This window comes from Leptodactylus fuscus, chromosome 5, assembly GCF_031893055.1.
Source record: "Leptodactylus fuscus isolate aLepFus1 chromosome 5, aLepFus1.hap2, whole genome shotgun sequence".
Classification (NCBI taxonomy): Eukaryota; Metazoa; Chordata; class Amphibia; order Anura; family Leptodactylidae; genus Leptodactylus; species Leptodactylus fuscus.
Genome location: NC_134269.1, coordinates 105484238 through 105507190, shown reverse-complemented (window position 1 = coordinate 105507190; position 22953 = coordinate 105484238). Strand labels below are relative to the sequence as shown.

General features: G+C 44.2%; 1 protein-coding gene across 2 annotated transcripts in view; it reads right to left on the bottom strand.

The window, feature by feature from the left end:
* Positions 1 to 11838: 11838 nt before the first annotated feature.
* TASOR2 (transcription activation suppressor family member 2) overlaps positions 11839 to 22953 on the bottom strand; it is a 53124-nt gene continuing 42009 nt past the window's right edge. For both annotated transcript variants that reach the window (XM_075273933.1, XM_075273934.1), the window contains 5 exons: positions 21843 to 21996; positions 21633 to 21738; positions 20249 to 20430; positions 18101 to 18215; positions 11839 to 12630 (listed from right to left, as the gene is read on the bottom strand). In XM_075273933.1, the coding sequence (XP_075130034.1) occupies positions 12624 to 12630; positions 18101 to 18215; positions 20249 to 20430; positions 21633 to 21738; positions 21843 to 21996 (564 nt within the window). In that variant the 3' untranslated portion in view covers positions 11839 to 12623. The remainder of the gene's footprint in view (positions 12631 to 18100; positions 18216 to 20248; positions 20431 to 21632; positions 21739 to 21842; positions 21997 to 22953) is intronic.

Sequence of the window (22953 nt, the reverse complement as noted above, 5' to 3'; positions counted from 1 at the left end):
TCTGTGGTATCGCCTTTGTGATTGTGTTGTCATGAGCTTTTGAGGGGATGGCAAGTGCAGATTGACAGTTGTGTCCCTTACATACAAGAGCAGGTTTTCATTTACAGTACTGTAATATGATGTACTGGATGTCTCTCTTTGGTGTTAATGAATGTTATACTTTGGTGCTGTAAAACTACATTCACTGTATAATTAAACTGCGCTACATAAGCACTTGCATTGATCTAAACAATATATTAACATGAAGTTAACCTGTTAGGTAACTTGCTTCAGCATGTATAATGCATGTAAGGGAATATTCTACATGGACTGGAGCCATGCAAGGGGACACCACATTACAGCTGTTTTTCTATTGCATACTTAACTCCTCAGGGTGCTGATGTCCTCATAATGATCTGGTATCACTGCCAAAATGTGCAAATCAGACTGTTAATCTATCTTAAATTACAGCTTTCCTTAACACCTTCCCACCTGTGGCATTTTCTGACTTTTTCATTCTTGACTCCCTGCTTTCCAAACCACATTTTTTTCCCCCTGTTCACAAAGCTATATTAGGGCTTAATGTTTGTGGGACAAATTGTTCTTCACCATACAGGAAAATATTTTTATAACTTTGCAGACCAGGTGTTTTTGGACACAGGGATACCTAATGTGTATCATTTGATTGCCAGTCCCATATTCACTACATTACCATAGACCAACCTCAATAGTAATATTCCTTTTGACAGGTCTAGGAGCCTTCATATTTAGCGATATTGCTAATAATGACACAGAGACTTAGATCTGTACCAAGGCCAGCTAAGTGCTTCTTTCCCAGGTCAATCAGCACTGCTTTATGGCACTTTATTGAAAGTCCACACACTTTTACAAAAGGGAAGGAGGGGTTAATGCATAGTTCAACAAAGCTTGTCCAAAATCCTGAGTTGTCCAGCTTCTATTGGTCTTAGATCTTTGATGTCCAGCCTTCCTTTGTCCACCCGGACACCTCCTTGCTGTAACCTGAAGACTTCTGCCACGAGGCATGAAAAACAGGACATAAGCTCCATCTTCGATTCCAGACTCCTTTGTTCAATACTATAGGCACTTAGTAGTAAGGAAAACAATTAGTATTTCTAATACACAAACATGCAATATAAAAGTATTGATTCATAACCTGAGACTTCACATGTGTGTGGGAGGGGGAGGGAACTAGTGTAGCAGCTACACAAGAAGTTGCACAACAGGAAGGTAACACCATGTAAACCAACACAGAGGATGCTAGTAGTGGCCAGAGACACCCAGAAATAACTCCAGATACAGCTAAAGGTATATGGGTCAACTTATTAACCCATTACTAGCACTAATCTATAATATATATATATATATATATATATATATATATATATATATATATATAGGCACACTCAATAACACATCTTAGGCCTGAATGAAATATTCTCATTGAATACTTTGTTCATTTTGCGGGGCTCTAGCAGTGTTCCTCCTTGCACATGTAGCGGTCCTGCTGCTGGATTGTTGCCCTCCTACGGCCCCCTCCACGTCTCCTGATGGCACCTCCAGCATGTTACGTTGCACCACAGAATGTCCAGGAGTTGGCAGATGCTTTAGTACAGGTCTGGGAGGAGATCCCTCAGGAGACCATCTGCAACCTCATTAGGAGCATGCCCAGATGTTGTAGGGAGATCATACAGGCACATGGAGGCCACAAACACTACTCAGCCTCATTTGGACATGTTTTAAGGACATTACATCAAAGTTGGATCAGCCTGCAGTGTGTTTTTCCAAATCCAGGCCTCCATTGGTTAATACATTTGATTTCCATTGATGAATTTTGTGTGATTTTATTACATACAACTATGTACAGAGCGAAGTATTCAATGAGAATATTTCATTCAGATCTAGGATGTTTTGAGTGTTCCCTTTATTTTTTGAGCAGTATCTATCTATCTATCGATCTCGAGCAAACGTGTTTCTTTCCATCATTGGGCTTCTCTATCTGTTGCTGCTCTGCCCTGTCCCCACTAGTTGACTGACTGACATCTCACTCAGTACTGTCCATGTCTGATGATGACACACTGTCCCTATCTGAAGCCAGCTTCCTTCACTTCTGGGTGCATTGTGGCATACATCATTGTAAACTACAAGGTGCTGTGATTAGTTTCTCAATTTCTTGCTGACAAACATCCTTCAATTGGAAAAAAAAAACAAACTTTCAATCTGGATGACTCATCTAATTTTATACACGTCTGTTATTACGGTATTTGTCACCCCTTTTACCTGCAGTGTTGTTCAAACTGGAACTGCTATTATACTCTTAGGTCTTGTCAGACCCCAAAATGATTGGAGGCCCATGGGAGATAAGCAAATACAAGGCAATGTTGTTTACCTTCCCTGGGCTCCAGTGCTGGTCTTCATCCTCTTCCAGCCCCCTGAATGATGCTAGAGACCATTGAGGCCTGCCTGTGAATGGGCCTCAGCAGTCACATGGCTCTGTCATACAAAGACACAGGTGATCTCTTGTCATGGTCTGTTTGCTCATCTCCTATAGGCCTCTGCTAATTGATCCAATGATAGAAGTTCTGGTTCAGATATATTCACCCAATGCAGTCATGTGTAAAAGGGGTGTGGCCTAACCTGCCATTAACTGAGGTAAAATACAGATAATTGCAATTTGATTTAGGTCCTAATTGCACAGCCGCCCCTACACTTAAGCATGAATATTTAGCTGTATCACACTGGTCACTTACCAAGTACCTGATCTGCAAAAGTTACTTTTGAGAATGAAGTGTTCTGGAAACCATGATCTATGAAATGGAGTCAATGTACACAACCAGTGGCGGATCCAGGGTTTGCGGGGCCCTGGGCAATTGACTTTGGCGGGGCCCTACTTACTGGGGGTCTCGCACTTCTAACCTGTACTTCCCAACTGTTGAAGACTAGAAAGAGGGAACAAAATGCAGCAAATTAGGCCCGCCCACTTTTATATTGACTCCACCCATTCTCATTCAATTTTCATGTGATTCCACACAGTATAATCCTCCTACAGTCACCCGTAAATTATATCTCCCCCCCCCATTTTCATATACACCCTTCATCTACCCCTAGTTTCATGTCCCCCCCCCCTCTATCTCTGTCCCCAGTTTCATGCCATTCTCCCCCTTTATCTGCCCACAGTTTCATTTCCCCCTCGTCTCTGCCCCAGTGTCATGCCGTTCTCCCCCCTCCATCTGCCCCAGTGTTATGCCATTCTCCCCCCTCCATCTGCCCTAGTGTCATGCTGTTCTTCCCCCCTTCATCTGCCCCAGTGTCATGCCATTCTCCCCCCTCCATCTGCCCCAGTGTCATGCCATTCTCCCCCCTCCATCTGCCCTAGTGTCATGCTGTTCTTCCCCCCCTTCATCTGCCCCAGTGTCATGCCGTTCTCCCCCTTCATCTGCCCCAGTGTCATGCCGTTCTCCCCCTCCATCTGCCCCAGTGCCATGCCGTTCTCCCTCCTCCATCTGCCCCAGTGTCATGCCGTTCTCACTCTCACACACACTCACCATTCCTCGTTCCCTCGCAGCTCTCTCCCTCATACACATATTGTAGCCGCGATGTGATGACGTCATCACATCGCGGCTACAAATGCCGGAGCTCAGCGTTAAAGCAGGAGCTGAGCTGTGACAGCTCCGGCTTTAAACGCCTATGCATTCAGCTCATCGGCGTCCTACCGCCGATGAGCTGAAATACAGAGGCGTTTAAAGCAGGAGCTGTCAGCTCCTGCTTTAACGCTGAGCTCAGTTGGAGTCGGGACATGCCGACCGGGATCATTTTGTTAGGTCCCGGCCGTGCCGCGGGGCCCCGGGTGGTTGCCCGGCTCGCCCGGCCCTGGATCCGCCCCTGTACACAACATTGCCACATGCACAGCGCTTGGATATTTGCTACAGGTATGCCTACAAATCTGTAGCATGAACCTATTCTTCATATGTCTATAAATATAGCATACCTGGCACCCCAATTTTACATTTCTACTTCCACCCCCACCCCCCTTCTAGTACAGATACATTTAAAGAGAGCCTCTCACCACCACCTCTACCTGTTTGTTTGTATCTTTCCTTAAAAGCTACTCAATTCTGTTTGGAACACACAGCCCATTTTTTGTATTAGCTGCTGAAAATACCAACACCAATTGCTTAGGGGGCAGTAGGCGACCGAGTAAGACATTGTTTTATCAGAAAAACCTGTCTCTGATCTAAGCGAATTTACTTTATTTTACACCATATCAGGCTGAGTAATATTGTATTCTAGCCCTCTCTAACCAATGGGACTGAAATGGATGAAAAAAAACCTCTCAGAACCACAATTTCTCAAATGCCCTCCATGACAGCACCACAGGAGTTGTATCTCCACCCACTATTAGGGACAGGAAAAAAGCACACACGAGGTTAAATAGCCACTCCCCTTCCTCCCTCTAAAGTGGTTTTTCCTGTCCCTATTAGTAAACAGACAAGAGGTTCTTCCATACTTACCAAGCAGAGTGGGGTCCAGTGCGGCTGGCCCTGCAGGTCTGCTCTGTTTTTCTCTGGAGTCTCGGATGGTTCCGTCTCTTTCTGCACGGCCTGGGAACAGTGGAGATGAGTATGTGGGCCTCTGTCCCTCAGTGGAGGCTCCCTGGCCCATAGCGTCCATTTGCTTGTGCTGCAGCTGGCTTAGCATCCTGCGTTCCATGGTGGCACAAACGCGAGTATAGTCTCTTCCACAAGGAAGCTAATGGAGGGAAATGTGACAAATTTGGTGTCCTGAGCAGTGCAGATGGACGAAACGCATTCCTATTCATGGAATGATGTACACTGGTCATTGGAGGCTAGTTAAAAGCTTCCCAGACCAAGAGGTTGTCATCTCAGGTAGGACCATCTGTGTCTGTGTTATGATGCCTGGAGAGGAGTCCTCTAAAGGGGTATATGAGCCTGGCGTACCCCCAGCCCCAGGGTTTTACATGGTATGTTTATGGGAGTTCTTAGATCCCTTTATTGTCATGTATTTATTGGGGAAAAGAAGTTAAAGATGTGTCTTCTAACGCTAATAAAATGGCTGTATTGGAAAAAAAAATAAAAAAAAATCCATGTCAGCCTTGCACTGAGAAAATAATTAACCCCTACCCAACATCCACTGTACTATTGCGGTGGATGCCGGGAGTTTAACTATGGCGGCCAACTGGGAGCCAGGCGGCCAACATAGCCACTTGAGTGTCTGCTGTTTTATACAGTGACACCCAGCGCTAATGCCCAGGATCAGTGCCCGCACCGATCGCGGCATTAACCCCTCCTGCGTCTCGGTCAAAGCTGACCGAGGCACCATTTTCCTGGCGATCACCGGCACCTGGAGCAAGCTCTGGGGCCAGCGTCACGTTGCTATGACAGCCAGGAACCTTGTGAAGCCCTCCAGCCTGTCATTTACTGGATTCTATTGCAAGCTACTCTATGTAGCCTGCAATAGAAGTCTCAGTATTTTGCAATGCAAAAAAAATGCTGTGAATGCTCTTCAGCCCTGTTACAAGTTAACTTTGGGGCAACATGTGTGGCAAGGTTCAAGTATAAATGACTAGACCGACTTAAGATACATCTTAGAGAAGGCACCTCTAGGGAAAATATCCTCCATCTGCTGCTTTGGAAGGCCACAGGCTTTTTAGCAGACGCTTCGGCAGAGTGTGGGGATTGCCTCTAGATGTTGAGTCCTCTCAAATACAGCTCGCCAGGCATTATGGCTGAAAATGTGGGGTATTTTCTGCCCCTGTGGACAGGTGGAACAATTAATCAATATAAATGAATATGCATGACTACACCCTATAAGAGGGTAGAGAGAACCCTCCCCCCCCCATGTTTTTTTTTTTTCTGTCCTGTGTGTTGGGACAGGTGGAGGAGGCTCTGTGGCCTTCTGTATGGTTTTGGAAGAAGGTGTCTTAAAGCCTTCTTCTTCTTTTCTTTGTATCTGAGGGAAAGATCTAGGTTTATATTGTAGTCTTTGGTCATACCAGCTTTGTTGTTACTGACATTTCTTCAGACAGAACCAAGTCCCGGCGATTGCCATAATTCCGATCTGGCCAAAGAGGACTTGGTTTTCTCAGCTCATATGTATATGCAGAAATTGAATCTGGGTAGCTGGAACCACTACTGACTTCTGCCAGTTTACTAGCCAGCCCAGCTCGCTTAGGAAAGCCACTGTGGACTCCAACTGTGTGGCAAGAACCTCCTTTTACCGGGCTTTTAGGAGCTAGTCGTCTAGATATGGGACAATAAAGATCCCTTGGAGGCGCAGGGCGGCTACGACCGGGGCCACTAACTTTGTAAAGGTGGTGGGGGGGGGGGGGGGGCTGAGGATATGCCGAATGGGAGAGCCGTAAACTGGAAATGAAGCAATCTTCCGTTTAGGTACACTGCAATTCTTAGAAACTTCCTGTGAGGAGGGTAAATGGGTACATGGAGGTATGCGTCCCTTAGGTCTAGGGTGACAAAGTGATCTCTGGGTTGCAGGAAGGGAAGAATCGATCTGATGGTCCCCATGTGGAACCGTACCCTGCAAATAAATCGATTCAGATATCTGAGATAGATAATACCAGAAATACCGGAGAATAGACGCCTTAACCCTGTTCTGTGAAGGGAACTGGTTCCAATGCGGCCTTGTCCACATACTCCTGAACAGACCTCTCTAGATGAAGTTGCTTGATGCCCTGAATAGGGTGGATCCTCACATATTTGTCTGGTGGAAGAGGTGAAGCTTATTCTGTAGCCGGCTTGTACAATTTGAAGGACCCATGGATCTTGGATAAGCCGTGACCAGGCAGACGTGACGAGAGAGGCAACATCCTACTGCTGCAATGTCGGGGGGGGGGGGGGGGGGGGGATAGTCAGAAGGATCTTTTCTTTTTGGGATCGCGGGAGGACCCACGACCACCACCCCTGGACAGTCCACCAGGGCGCCTCTAAGATTGCCCTCTAGGGGGCCCTTTTGAAAACCCCTGGCCACGAAAAGGATGACCTCTGTCTCCCCCGGAAGACTGGGGAAGGTTCTTACCCTTAGAGTCGGAGAGACCCTCCATAATCCGGTCTAGCTCCTTCCCGAATAGCCTACACGGCTCAAAGAAAAGGACGCAAAGATTAAACTTGGAGGCGTTGTCTGCCCTCCACGGTTGCAGCCACAGTGGAGGTCTGGCTGCGGTAGATAGAGCCATAGCTCTAGAGCAGGGGTAGGGAACCTTTGGCTCTCCAGCTGCTGTGAAATTACAACTCCCAGCATGCTCCATTCACTTCCATGGGAGTTCCCAGAACAGCAGAGCCAGTATGCATGCTGGGAGTTGTAGTTTTGCAACAGCTGGAGAGCCGTACGTTCCCTACCCCTGCTCTAGAGGCTAGTTTCATTTGGTAGAAGGTTGCCTCGGACAAAAAATCAACCATAAGGGAAATATCTGACATGGATGTCAGCAAGTCATCACGATGAACTCCTGAATCAATGTCCTTCTCTAGGGAGGAGTTTCGCCACCACGTCACTGGCAGAAATTCCCACCGAGGCTTGGGCAGAGGAGGTTGAATAAATCAGTGATCCCTCCACACGACGATCCATTGCATCTTGAAGGTTGGACCTGTCTTCGGCAGGGACCACCGTATGTCTAGATAGCTTAGCTACCGCCATATCTACTCTAGAGGGAAACCTCCAAAAGCCATGTTGAGACTCTGAGATAGAAAAGAGAGCTCTGAAACGTCTGGAGAGATTGAATGCTTTCTCCGGGCGTCTCCATCCTATGGACCAAGTCAGTATTGGCCCTAAAGGACTTAGATCCTCTGGACGATCCTGCCTCAGCTGAATTCCTGTCACTGACCTTAGACTGTATGGCCTTAAGTAATTTGGGCATCTTCTTAATCGGAAAGATGGGTTTCTCGGATTCCTCAGTTTCTTCCTCAGAGGAAATTTCATCTACTGTGCGGAGGTCCTCCAGAGGGGGAAGGGATACTTGGCGGGACTCAACCCGAGGTCTTTTTGCCATAAGAGATATAGAATCTTTCATCTTCTTCATAGATTCCTCCACAAATTCTCTCATCCCAAACGGAGATATATTCAGACAGGGGACCCCGGCACCCACGGCAGCATTGATATTCATAGCCGTCAGGCAAGGGAATCTCACACTTTCTGCAGGCTAAATGCCTGTGTTTGGAGCCTGTCTTTCTCCTGGGATTCACCAAGGGAAAGGAAGAGGAGGACATCTAATAAAACAAGAGAATACAGGTTAATTTCTAATCAGAGGAAAAAAATAACCCTTTACACAAGCATCTCAGACCTTCACAGTGCAAAACCAGGGAAGGAAGTTGCAAACAGGAAGAAAACCCAGAGCAGCAATAAGCCTGTGCACAGGAATGTGGACAAGCACAGACCACAGGGTCAGCCAAGCTTATATAGACCAAGGAAGAAGAGGGGCGGAGCAAACACCTGACGCCGTGGTTTTCTCAAAGGAGCTATAAAGACAGGCCCTCTGGGACTGCTCCTGTGCATCATGGGGACCTAGGCTGGTCCTATTAGTGCTTTGTGATCTGCCATCTGAGCTTTTGAGGATGTTGACTTAAAGTATCTGAACTTCAAAACTACATTCCTCTTGGCTATTACATCCGTCAAGAGGGTAGGAGAACTCCAGATGTTTCCTCGAAAGAACCTTACATTTCTTTTTTTTTGAGGACAGGGTCCAACTAAGATTCCTTCCAGGGTTCATGCCTAAAGTGCCTTCCCTAACATTAACAAGTTGGTGTCCCTTACTACATTTTTGTCCTGCGCCTTCCTCTCCTGAGGAGATGAGGCTCCACACTTTCCTGCACGTTTATTTTGACCGCACAAGGCCTTTTAGGACATCTGAAAACCTCCTTGTTAATTTAGTTGGAAGACAGGGGGGCTTAAAGCCTCGAAAACCTATATTTGTAGATGGGTCAAGAAGGACATTTAAAAAAAAAAAAAATTCTGCTCAGGGGATGTCTTCCCCCGTTTTTATTTTTTGAGAGCGCACTCCACAAGTGCGGTCTCAACTACCTGGACGGAGAATAGGGCTATGCCCTTAGACCAAATTTGCTCCACAGCTCCATGGTCTTCCCAGCGTAGGAGATGGAATGCGTAGGAGATGAAATGGAAGTAGTCAATACTCTCCTGGGGGAGGGATAGGTTGAAAATCGTTGATTATGTAGACCTGTTTTATGTAAATCTGTTTTCCCTTAGTCCTAACAGCAGCACAATATGGGGGTATTTTCTGCCCCTGTGTGCTGGTAGGACAGGTACAACATAAATGAACATGCATGACTACACGCTGTAAGAGGGTAGAGAGACCTCAGCACCCCTACCCCCAGTTAATATAAAAGTACTACAATATACAGTCATGGCCAAAAGTTTTGAGAATGATACAAATATTAATTTTTACAAAGTCTACTGCTTCAGTTTTCCTAATGGCAATTTGCATATACTCCAGAATGTTATAAAGAGTGATCAGCTTAACAGAAATTACTTGCAAAGTCAATATTTGCCTAGAAAATGAACTTTATCCCCCAAAACACATTTCAACATCATGGCAGCCCTGCCTTAAAAGGACCAGCTAACATCGTTTCAGTGATTGCTCCATTAACACAGGTGTGGATGTTGATGAGGACAGGGCTGGAGATCAATCTGTCATGATTAAGTAAGAATGACACCACTGGACACTTTAAAAGGAGACTGGTGCTTGGCATCATTGTTTCTCTTCTGTTAACCATGGTTATCTCTAAAGAAACACGTGCAGTCATGATTGCACTGCACAAAAATGGCCTAACAGGGAAGAGTATCGCAGCTAGAAAGATTGCACCTCAGTCAACAATCTATCACACCATCAAAAACTTCAAGGAGAGAGGTTCCATTGTTGGCAAAAATGCTCCAGGGCGCCCAAGAAAGACCAGCAAGCGCCAGGACCGTCTCTTAAAAGTGTTTCAGCTGCGAGATCGGGCTACCAGCAGTGCAGAGCTTGCTGAGGAATTGCAGCAGGCAGGTGTGAGTGCATCTGCACGCACTGTGAGGCGGAGACTCTTGGAGCAAGGCCTGGTCTCAAGGAGGGCAGCAAAGAAGCCACTTCTCTCCAGAAAAAACATCAGGGACAGACTGATATTCTGCAAAAGGTATAGGGAGTGGACTGCTGAGGACTGGGGTAAAGTCATTTTCTCTGATGAATCCCCTTTTCGATTGTTTGGGACATCTGGAAAACTGCTTTTTCGGAGAAGATGAGGTGAGCGCTACCACCAGTCATGTCTCATGCCAACTGTAAAGCATCCTGAAACCATTCATGTTGCTTCTCAGCTAAGGGAATCGGCTCTCTCACAGTCTTGCCTAAAAACACAGCCATGAATAAAGAATGGTACCAGAATGTCCTCCAAGATCAACTTCTCCCAACCGTCCAAGAGCAGTTTGGCGATCAGCAATGCCTTTTCCAGCATGATGCAGCACCTTGCCATAAAGCAAAGGTGATAACTAAATGGCTCAGGGAACAAAACATAGAGATTTTGGGTCCATGGCCTGGAAACTCCCCAGATCTTAATCCCATTGAGAACTTGTGGTCAATCATCAAGAGACGGGTGGACAAACAAAAACCTACTAATTCTGACAAAATGCAAGCATTGATTGTGCAAGAATGGACTGCTATCAGTCAGGATTTGGTCCAGAAGTTGATTGAGAGCATGCCAGGGAGAATTGCAGAGGTCCTGAAGAAGAAGGGTCAACACTGCAAATATTGACTTGCTGCATTAACTCATTCTAACTGTCAATATAAGCTTTTGTTACTCATAATAGGATTGCAATTATATTTCTGTATGCGATAAAAACATCTGACAAACACGCATAAAAACCAGAGGCCAGCAGATCATGTGAAAATATAAGATTTGTGTCATTCTCAAAACTTTTGGCCATGACTGTATATAGGAAGGGGAAGCTTGCGCTGCTGTTAGGACTAAGGGAAAACAGATTATCTACATAATCAATGATTCCCTTTCAGCAGCACAATACGGGGATATGGCAAGTAATCTCCCTAGGGAGGGTTTCCTCGCCTTAAAGAATTTAATACTGCCCGATCAAAGGCAGCAGTTTCTGAAGCACTGTTGGTTAAACTCCCGTGCTTGAAATACTCCCATGTGAAGAAAACCAGCCCCTCCCTCTTTCCATTCATTGTGAACCCATCTAGATTTTGAAGGTAGCCAAGCATGGAACTTCACTAGTAACAATTAGCTAGAAGGGTGACACCTAGTGGCAGGAACTTTAGAGAGGTTTTTCAGGCAGAAAATGTTAATATTTTTTAATAGAATATATTACATTTTGGTTCACAATTACATGATCTATTAAATGAGAACAAGTTGTAAGAAAAAAGTGACAATTTAAAAAAAAATTGAATACATCCCCAATGAATATAGTACTGAGGATATGACAGGACACGCTGTACAAAATTATATGTTGTGCTTAAAAAACTGTCTATTGCTTTTGTAAACTATAGGATCACCTTATTCTACCCCAATCATACTTTACTATAAATGAATAATAGTGAAAACGATGTTTGGTGGTGCTTAATAAATTCTCTTCTCTGATATGACAAGTGACATCGCTTAAATCTACAGTGCCACCTCACAGAACCCAGCAAGTGGTGGTGTAACCTTACCATGGGTTTTTGGGAAGCACACAAGAATACTTTTATATGAAATATTCTTAGGAATGAGCAATACAAACATTCTGCTTTATCAAATAAACATGGCTATAAATAAAGACATGAAAAGCAATTTGGGTAAAAGATTGAATAGCAATGAATATGCCTTTAATACCAACTTTGAACGGAGCACACTTTATTTATAAAATTGTTACAAAGACTCTGTAGTACAGCTCGATAAAGCAATCTGTTACGTTTACTGTACATTTTCCATAGAAAAAAAGACAGTATGAAGAAAGTGTCCTCCCCCAGCACTATATACCTTTATATTTACAAAATCTACTGCATCCTCATTGTCAAGTCGACACCTTTAGAAAATAGGAAAAATAAAACTAAATATTTCATCAATACAGATCAATGTACAAGTATTGATTTGTAACATACATTATATTACATTAGCAGCTTGTCTGTAAGCTGTTTGTAATAATGTTGTGCATACAATTTACAGAACTTAAAAAGGACAAAAATAAACTGAGATTTACATTAATATTTGGTGTATAAATAACGTTTTGCAAACCATACTGTTTTTTTTAATTATAATAGTGATGAAAGCAAATAATTTATTTTAAAAATAATAATAATAAAAAAAAAAGTCATATTGAAAACGGGGAAAAAATTGACGTGGCTTTGTATTTTTAATCATCTGTAGTGTTGAGTAAGATGGTGCATATCCTATAAAGCTAAAGGTATAAACAGTCTTCTCCTTCTATACCTTTGCAGCTTTCTGCATACTTGTATAAGTTGTGAAGAAGCAAATTGTGAAAAAAAAAAGGTTGCAACGTAAAACCAGATTTTAACTGCATGCATCTATCATACTCCTCGGCTGGGACCAGCACAACTGATGGTTTTGATACATATACACACAGCATATCAAGTCCCATGTCAGAGGTTATTTTCTGATGACTCATGACCTGAAAGAAAAAAAACAAAAAACAAACAATGATTATTTTAGATAATACACAAATTACTATAAAACTGATACTGGTCTGGAAAAAAAAAGGACAGTGCCATGTATAGTACATACAATATACAGGGGTTAACTGTAGCAGAATAGTAGCTTACCATAAGGAATAGAAAATGTGCATATAACTCAAACTGGGGTATAGAGCTGATGGAATTGCTTTTGCTACATGTCCAGACCTCGCCCTCTATTTGAGATGACTATCAGGAATCCAATGAACTAAAGAAACACTTAGAATACATTTTGCTAGAGGTGTACAAGGAAGCTCATGTTCATTTTTTTATAGATTTCGCTGAGAAGCAAAGATCAATGTACAATACAGGATGCCCATGGCCCAGATTTACTATTGTGGTCACTAGACTAGTCACTGCTGTGAATGTGGCACATCTTTGGGGCTTCTAGTTTGGCCTTCAGTTTTTTGACATACTAAAAAAAAAAACGTGGAAGTGGATTCTAAGAAAAAGAGACGTGGTTAAATGTGCAACAATGACCCAAAGTGTTGAAAAATTCTGGGCCAACTAAAAGGTGGTATAATACACCAGATATATTGGTGGCTGCCATTGCCTTGATGCTGTGCCTTTGTTGAGGTCCAGAGACAGGAGTGTAGGCTTGCAGTATAGGTGCTTCTGGATTGCTCCACCTGTGGCTGATATGCTGGTGGTCGCCATGCAGTGCTGAATCTAATGGAGTAAGCGCCCAATATACACAGCACACCGTGAATTGAATTGTAAGCTTATTCCCTTTGATCAAAATGTATACTTAAACCTCATGGTTTATTTTGTAGATTTTTATGAGAAGCATAGATAGATCAATGTATAATACTGGGATGTGCAATCCATGTTTTTTTTTCTTTCTAAAAGGTTAGCAACAAAAAAAATAACATCTCTGATGTACTATCACCTTCTGAATAATATGGTGATACCTCGGGAAATGTATCATGTTAAAACTGAAATCTTTTATTGTAGGTCCGAACAATAAAATGTTTCAATTATCCAGCCTTTCATGTTTAAAACCAGTAAAACACACGCAATCACTGGTTTAACATATTCCCCATCCAGGTGCTAATGTAGTTAATGCTCCCTAACACACAGTTACATTAGGGCTTTAAGTTGATTTCAGCCATTTAAAGAGGTCCTTTCACCACCTCCAGTTTTAACATCTGTAAATAGCTGATGCTCCACTGATTCTTGTACAGTTGGAATTTTTTCTCTAGTTCCCACCATTCCCAAGCATTCAGTGCTGTTGGTTTTGGTCCCTGATATGCAATTGAGGCTCTGTACTGCCAGAAGGGCAGTATCAGGCAAGGCGTGTGATTCTGAGCTCTGACACTGGCTGCCTCTGATTGGAGCGCCGAATCACACCTGTCTGACATTACACAGCTTAACTAGAACATCAGGCACCAAAACTAACTGCGCGTGTTGCCCAGGAACAGTGGAGGCTAGACAGAATGGAGAGTGAAGAAATGGGGGACAGTGAGAGGTGCAGGGTGTTAATGGTACATAGATTCCTATATTTATGATGGGTTGGTGTAAAAGTAAATCTAGAAACTAAAAGGAATCTGAGGACGTGCAGATTAACGGTATTGCTTTCTTTGTGTGTGGGAGAAATAGAAAGTTGTAAAAGGCCAAAAAAAAGCTGTTAGAAATAGAGATGAGCGAACAGTGTTCTATCGAACACATGTTCGATCGGATATCAGGGTGTTCGCCATGTTCGAATCGAATTGAACACCACGTGGTAAAGTGCGCCAAAATTCGATTCCCCTCCCACCTTCCCTGGCGCCTTTTTTGCACCAATAACAGCGCAGGGGAGGTGGGACAGGAACTACGACACTGGGGGCATTGAAAAAAATTGGAAAAAGTCATTGGCTGCCGAAATCAGGTGACCTCCATTTTAGACGAATAGTGGATTTCAAATCCGGGTCATATGAGAATGTGAACTTTGTGACTATGAGACAGGGATAGCTGTACAGGCAGGGATAGCTAGGGATAACCTTTATTTAGGGGGGAATGTTATTAAAAATAACTTTTTGGGGCTCTATCGGGTGTGTAATTGTGATTTTTGTGAGATAAACTTTTTCCCATAGGGATGCATTGGCCAGCGCTGATTGGCCGAATTCCGTACTCTGGCCAATCAGTGCTGGCCAATGCATTCTATTAGCTTGATGAAGCAGAGTGTGCACAAGGGTTCAAGCGCACCCTCGGCTCTGATGTAGGAGAGCCGAGGCTGCACAAGGGTTCAAGCGCACCCTCGGCTCTGATGTAGGAGAGCCGAGGGTGCACTTGAACCCTTGTGCACCCTCAGCTCTGCTACATCAGAGCCGAGGGTGCGCTTGAACCCTTGTGCACACTCTGCTTCATCAAGCTAATAGAATGCATTGGCCAGCGCTGATTGGCCAATGTATTCTATTAGCCTGATGAAGTAGAGCTGAATGTGTGTGCTAAGCACACACATTCAGCTCTACTTCATCGGGCTAATAGAATGCATTGGCCAGCGCTGATTGGCCAGAGTACGGAACTCGACCAATCAGCGCTGGCTCTGCTGGAGGAGGCGGAGTCTAAGATCGCTCCACACCAGTCTCCATTCAGGTCCGACCTTAGACTCCGCCTCCTCCGGCAGAGCCAGCGCTGATTGGCCGAAGGCTGGCCAATGCATTCCTATGCGAATGCAGAGACTTAGCAGTGCTGAGTCAGTTTTGCTCAACTACACATCTGATGCACACTCGGCACTGCTACATCAGATGTAGCAATCTGATGTAGCAGAGCCGAGGGTGCACTAGAACCCCTGTGCAAACTCAGTTCACGCTAATAGAATGCATTGGCCAGCGCTGATTGGCCAATGCATTCTATTAGCCCGATGAAGTAGAGCTGAATGTGTGTGCTAAGCACACACATTCAGCACTGCTTCATCACGCCAATACAATGCATTAGCCAGTGCTGATTGGCCAGAGTACGGAATTCGGCCAATCAGCGCTGGCTCTGCTGGAGGAGGCGGAGTCTAAGGTCGGACCTGAATGGAGACTGGTGTGGAGCGATCTTAGACTCCGCCTCCTCCAGCAGAGCCAGCGCTGATTGGTCGAGTTCCGTACTCTGGCCAATCAGCGCTGGCCAATGCATTCTATTAGCCCGATGAAGTAGAGCTGAATGTGTGTGCTTAGCACACACATTCAGCTCTACTTCATCAGGCTAATAGAATACATTGGCCAATCAGCGCTGGCCAATGCATTCTATTAGCTTGATGAAGCAGAGTGTGCACAAGGGTTCAAGCGCACCCTCGGCTCTGATGTAGCAGAGCCGAGGCTGCACAAGGGTTCAAGTGCACCCTCGGCTCTCCTACATCAGAGCCGAGGGTGCGCTTGAACCCTTGTGCAGCCTCGGCTCTGCTACATCAGAGCCGAGGGTGCGCTTGAACCCTTGTGCACACTCTGCTTCATCAAGCTAATAGAATGCATTGGCCAGCACTGATTGGCCAGAGTACGGAATTCGGCCAATCAGCGCTGGCCAATGCATTCTATTAGCCCGATGAAGTAGAGCTGAATGTGTGTGCTAAGCACACACATTCAGCACTGCTTCATCACGCCAATACAATGCATTAGCCAGTGCTGATTGGCCAGAGTACGGAATTCGGCCAATCAGCGCTGGCTCTGCTGGAGGAGGCGGAGTCTAAGATCGCTCCACACCAGTCTCCATTCAGGTCCGACCTTAGACTCCGCCTCCTCCAGCAGAGCCAGCGCTGATTGGCCGAATTCCGTACTCTGGCCAATCAGCACTGGCTAATGCATTGTATTGGCTTGATGAAGCAGTGCTGAATGTGTGTGCTTAGCACACACATTCAGCTCTACTTCATCGGGCTAATAGAATGCATTGGCCAGCGCTGATTGGCCGAATTCCGTACTCTGGCCAATCAGCACTGGCTAATGCATTGTATTGGCTTGATGAAGCAGTGCTGAATGTGTGTGCTTAGCACACACATTCAGCTCTACTTCATCGGGCTAATAGAATGCATTGGCCAATCAGCGCTGGCCAATGCATTCTATTAGCGTGAACTGAGTTTGCACAGGGGTTCTAGTGCACCCTCGGCTCTGCTACATCAGATTGCTACATCTGATGTAGCAGTGCCGAGTGTGCATCAGATGTGTAGTTGAGCAAAACTGACTCAGCACTGCTAAGTCTGCATTCGCATAGGAATGCATTGGCCAGCCTTCGGCCAATCAGCGCTGGCTCTGCCGGAGGAGGCGGAGTCTAAGGTCGGACCTGAATGGAGACTGGTGTGGAGCGATCTTAGACTCCGCCTCCTCCAGCAGAGCCAGCGCTGATTGGCCGAATTCCGTACTCTGGCCAATCAGCACTGGCTAATGCATTGTATTGGCTTGATGAAGCAGTGCTGAATGTGTGTGCTTAGCACACACATTCAGCTCTACTTCATCGGGCTAATAGAATGCATTGGCCAGCGCTGATTGGCCGAATTCCGTACTCTGGCCAATCAGCACTGGCTAATGCATTGTATTGGCTTGATGAAGCAGTGCTGAATGTGTGTGCTTAGCACACACATTCAGCTCTACTTCATCGGGCTAATAGAATGCATTGGCCAATCAGCGCTGGCCAATGCATTCTATTAGCGTGAACTGAGTTTGCACAGGGGTTCTAGTGCACCCTCGGCTCTGCTACATCAGATTGCTACATCTGATGTAGCAGTGCCGAGTGTGCATCAGATGTGTAGTTGAGCAAAACTGACTCAGCACTGCTAAGTCTGCATTCGCATAGGAATGCATTGGCCAGCCTTCGGCCAATCAGCGCTGGCTCTGCCGGAGGAGGCGGAGTCTAAGGTCGGACCTGAATGGAGACTGGTGTGGAGCTATCTTAGACTCCGCCTCCTCCAGCAGAGCCAGCGCTGATTGGTCGAGTTCCGTACTCTGGCCAATCAGCACTGGCCAATGCATTTCTATGGGGAAAAGTTAGCTTGCGAAAATCGCAAACTGACAGGGATTTCCATGAAATAAAGTGACTTTTATGCCCCCAGACATGCTTCCCCTGCTGTCCCAGTGTCATTCCAGGGTGTTGGTATCATTTCCTGGGGTGTCATAGTGGACTTGGTGACCCTCCAGACACGAATTTGGGTTTCCCCCTTAACGAGTTTATGTTCCCCATAGACTATAATGGGGTTCGAAACCCATTCGAACACTCGAACAGTGAGCGGCTGTTCGAATCGAATTTCGAACCTCGAACATTTTAGTGTTCGCTCATCTCTAGTTAGAAACAGTTCTTAGATTAAGGGCTGTTTAGTGCATCTGCAAGTACGGCCCAAAAGAACTGTCACCCCATTTCTCTCTCAACACCACAAGCCTGGCCGCATCGTGCATCACTGAAAGATGTCTAAGATGTTTTAACATTTTCAGTAATTTCTGAGAAATAAGGTTTCCTTACCAATATGAAGCCTGAAATTGTGAATCCACTTTCTGGATTTTTCTCAGAAAAGTATCTACATCATACACGAGGATGCCATTCTGCTCATACCCCTCAGTAGCCAAGCAAGTTGTGCCTGTATAACAACATAGTTATTTTGGTACATTCATCAAGAAAGCATAGACAATTGACATTTACCAAATACAAAACAAAACACATCCTACTTATATATAAGTGATTATGTAGCTCCAACATATGGAGCAGTGCCGTGCACAACTAGTCAGCACTCACATCGCAGCACATCATTTAATTTCCCTTTCTCAGACACACGTTGGGGTCAATTTCACAGGAAGACAATTAACCAACCAGAATGTTCTTAAGATGTCGTTGCCTGAAAATCTTTGGCATATCAGCAGAAAACCCAGGGAAAGTAGGTAAAAACTAAGACCACACTGCTGCCAAGTAACAAATATACTGTCATGCCCTCTACTAGTGAGTTGTAATGCCTACTGGTCATTGCAAATTTTTGTCTTGAGCACCTTATATGAAATGATGTTTTTATGTTAAACATATTTTTGATAATGTTGTTTATAGTTGACCAAGTTATTATCTATATTTAAAATTATTCCTAAGATGCAATTCCAACTTTCGCCACTAAGCCTAAAATAACCTGTGACTTCCAGTTTCTTCAAGATGGACGATGGGTCAGAGGCACAATTGTCTGAAGCAGACCCTATTGTATTTTATGGGGCAGCTTTCTAGGCATGCTGTGACCTGTGAAGAGGTCATTGTTCGGAGAGGGGAGGAGATAAGCAGTGAAATCACCTATTGTGACTAGTGGATTGTCTCTTATCTACATATATATGATAGCTATGATTTTTCTGTGTGCTGATAAGTGAGGTAGCTGCTGCAAATTTCCTACAGAAAACTGGAAATCACATCAAAACTAGTCAGGACTGCAGAATTTTTAGGATTTATTTTAAAAATAGATAATAACATGGATAACCCATAATTTATATAAATTAGATAAATAAACAACAACAGAAAACCTGATCTAAAAAAATGGGTTACTCTCTGGCGACACATTTCCTTAACCACTTCCGGACCGCCTATAGACTATATACGTCTGGGAAGTGGTTGCCTAGTTCTGACAGGACGTACCGGTACGTCCAGTCAGAACACAGCAGCTGCACGGAGATCGTGCAGCTGCTTTCAATGGGAGCCGGCTGTAACTTCAGCCGGAGCTCCCAGAGAGAAGACAGGGAAGATTTATTACCTCCTCTGCCTTCTCGATCGCTGTACAGCGCTCAATGAGTGCTGTATACACAGCTATGGATGCTGCCATAATTCAGCCGCCCTCTGACCCGGCGGACACGTGATCCGCTGGGAGCAGAGTCTTTCAAAAGCTGCTGGGTCCTACAGGACCCCAGATCAGATCAGTAAGCTGTGTATACAGCATGCAGGAGGCTGGATTTCTCCTGCAACTGAGACTAAAAGTACCAGCCCCAGTTATAGGAGAAATTAGCCTCAAGTACAAAAAAAATAAGTGATCAGATGTCCCCAAAGGTCTCTTATCACCTTATGGGGACACAATCTGGAAAAAAAATAAAAATATAATAAAGTTTTTAAAAAATGTAAATAAAATAATAATAAAAAATAAATAAATAATACGCTAATAAAACGCCGTTATTAAAGGTTATAGCCCCACCCCCGACGACACCATACAAAATAAAAATTACCATAACGGAGAGGATAAACTATATTATAAAGTTTTTCAGTGACACTTTGTGTTATTAAATAAAAAAATAATAATAAAGTGAAAACCAGACACTATTTCCCTCCTATTTTGTTTATATTTTCCTGGATATAAAAAAATTTAAAAACACATTTGAAAATAAAAATAACACAAAAATAAAGCCGTATGTGTCCCCGAAAAAAGACGCAAAAATTAGTTGACTGAGACATACGAGAAAAATGTTACAGACCTCAAAACCACACATACAAAATAAACCTAAAATGTGTCTGGTCCTGGACCACAAATTGGCCCGGTACTGAAGTGGTTAAGTGGAGACATCTTTTCAGTTATGAAATGATCTTTACACAGTGTGCAGAAACAAGGCTGATACAGTGTGGGGGTTGGGGTCCAGCGCTAGCGCTGTGTAATAATACCTGTCAAATAGACAGCGAGTCTAGAATGAATATGTTGGTACTGGAGGTTCAGGAGACATGAAAGATCATCTAATGGTTCCTTAGATCTGAGGTCACACTGGTGGTAAGGCAGGATTTCAACAACATTTGACTGTTGGTAAGTCTTAAGTAGAGACAGCTTTGTTCGAGACAGAGCCTCAGCCCTAAGAAAAGGGAAGCAAACATCAGACAAAAGCACAATAAAGAAGCATATAGGAACCCGACTGGTTGTTTCAGGCTTACAAATATATATGGGGAGGATCTGCCCAACACACTAATCTCAATAAACTCTGTGGACCTAGTCATATGGTGGTGTGTGCTGCATGTCTTACAGTGTTCCCACCTACTTGGCTAGTAGAACCTTATTTGCATTAAGACAAAAGACATAGCTTTGGATGAACAAAAAAAAAAATGCTCAGGATGGCAGCTTTTATCAGATGAGATATGTCGCTGGGCTTTTCAGACCTGGTGACATGATCTCTTTAAAGAGGACCTTTCATGGTCTGGGGCACAGGCAGTTCTATATACTGCTGGAAAGCCAACAGTGCGCTGAATTCAGTGCAGTCGGCTTTCCCGATCTGTGCCCTGGGTAAAGAGCTATCGGTGCCAGTACCGTAGCTCTTTACAGTCAGAAGGGCGTTTCTGACGCTCTGTCAGGACCATCCTTCTGTACAAGCAGCGCCAATAGCGCTGTACAGTGTGAGTGGGGAGAAACGCCCCCTCCCTCTGCTCACAGTGCTCGTCTATAGACGAGTATTATCAGGGGGGGAAGGGGTGTTCCTCCCCGGTCTCAGAGCACAGCGCTATAGGCGCTGCTTGTACAGAAGGACGGTCCTGACAGAGTGTCAGAAACGCCCTTCTGACTGTAAAGAGCTACGGTACCGGCACCGATAACTCTTCACACGGGGCATAGATCGTGAAAGCCGTATATAGAACTGCCTGTGCCCCAAATCATGAAAGGTCCTCTGGTAAAGGTTCCTAATGGTGAAGTTGCAGAAAAATTAGATGTTAAAAAAAAATTAAACACTCACTACCAAGTTTTCTCTCAGATTACAGTTGATCGCTGGGGCTCCTCCATCATGGGGATTAATCTTGTAATCTGCTCGTATTTAGGAGCCCTTCTAATGAGTAGAGATTGTGGAAAACGCCTCTAATATTTTCCACTATGGCCAAGTTAAGACTACGCTGCTAATTGACCCTAACTTTGTGATGCTAGTTCTGTGACACAGAGAAAGCTGTGAAAAGAAATCAGCTAAAGAATACCAATGACTGGATAGACAAATAACAGGAATATAGTTTTCAGTCTAAAGTGGATGTACATGTGATATTTTACACAGTGGAATAGAAACACTAATAGCCATAAAACCTTTTGTCTTCTTTAAGTTTCCGATTCTCTCTGTAATGAACTAGCCACTTCCAAGGGGAGCTTCTGTTCATTTTCTCTAAAGTGGCAAGAACTTCCTTTAGCTTTCCTAAAAGATGTTCAAAGAAAAGTTTTGGTTAATGCGAACAATTCCATCCTCAGGGAGCAAGAATCCTAACATATCAACTAAAACCTCTTAAATAAAACACTAACCTAATGTTATGTTTTCTAATAAACTTTTATCTGAAGCCACAAAACCACCAGCTTGAAAGAGCTCCTCGTAGGTAGACTCCATTATATCCTCAGGAGTGTCCACACCAGAAAAGGAGACATTGGGCAGGAGCTTTAGCTGTAACAAATATGGAATCTGCAGACGGAAATAAAGAATATGACTACACACAGTAGTACAGAAACAAAAAAATACATGATTTTTACATGCAGCATCCCCATCAAACAGTTTTTGAAGAGACAAGAGTTGCAGTACTTGTCTGAAATACTCCGGCCTATTCAACATTTACCAAGCACTACTATAGTAGTTGTACTTGGTATCGCAACAGGCCATGTGAGCAATGATCAAGACAAGACATGGCCTGTGAAGCAGAGCCCACCAGAGCAACACCTGCTCTGTAGGAAGACCATGTGAAGAACCTCTGCTGATCTGATTTTCATGACCTATTCTAATAGGTCATCAATATTTCTTTACAACTGCGCCCCCCCCCCCCACTCACCAATTAACAACAACATATCAAGCAATTCCCTAATATAGCAAGAAATGCTTAGAAACGGAACGATCGCTTTAAAGGATTGAGAGGCCGTTTCCACCTTTTACTTTCACATGCCTCACCCAACATTAAAACTTAAACCTTTATAGCAGAGAACAAATATTTCAGCAAATATCAGATTGCCAAAACTGCCAGACAAACAACTGCAACCTGACACTGTTCTAAAACATGAGATGCAGAAGACAAAACAGGATTTTCCTAACGAAATTAGTATTTAACCCCTTCCCGACGGAGGAATTTTTCGATTTTCGTTTCTGACTCCCCTCCCCCTCCAAATCCCATAACTCTTTTATTTTTCCCCATTCTCAGAGCCATATTAGAGCTTAATGTTTGCGGGACAAATTTTTCTTCATGATGCTACTATTTATTATTCTCTACAATGTACTGGGAAGCTGGAAAAAAAAATTCAGAATGGGGCGGATTTGAAGAAAAAGCGCTTTTGTGAAGATTGATGGAACCTCACTAATCTTAAATTGATGTACTATACTAAGAATCAGCTGATAGAAGACATTGCAGTGTTTGAGTGAGCGCCCTGGTCTTTT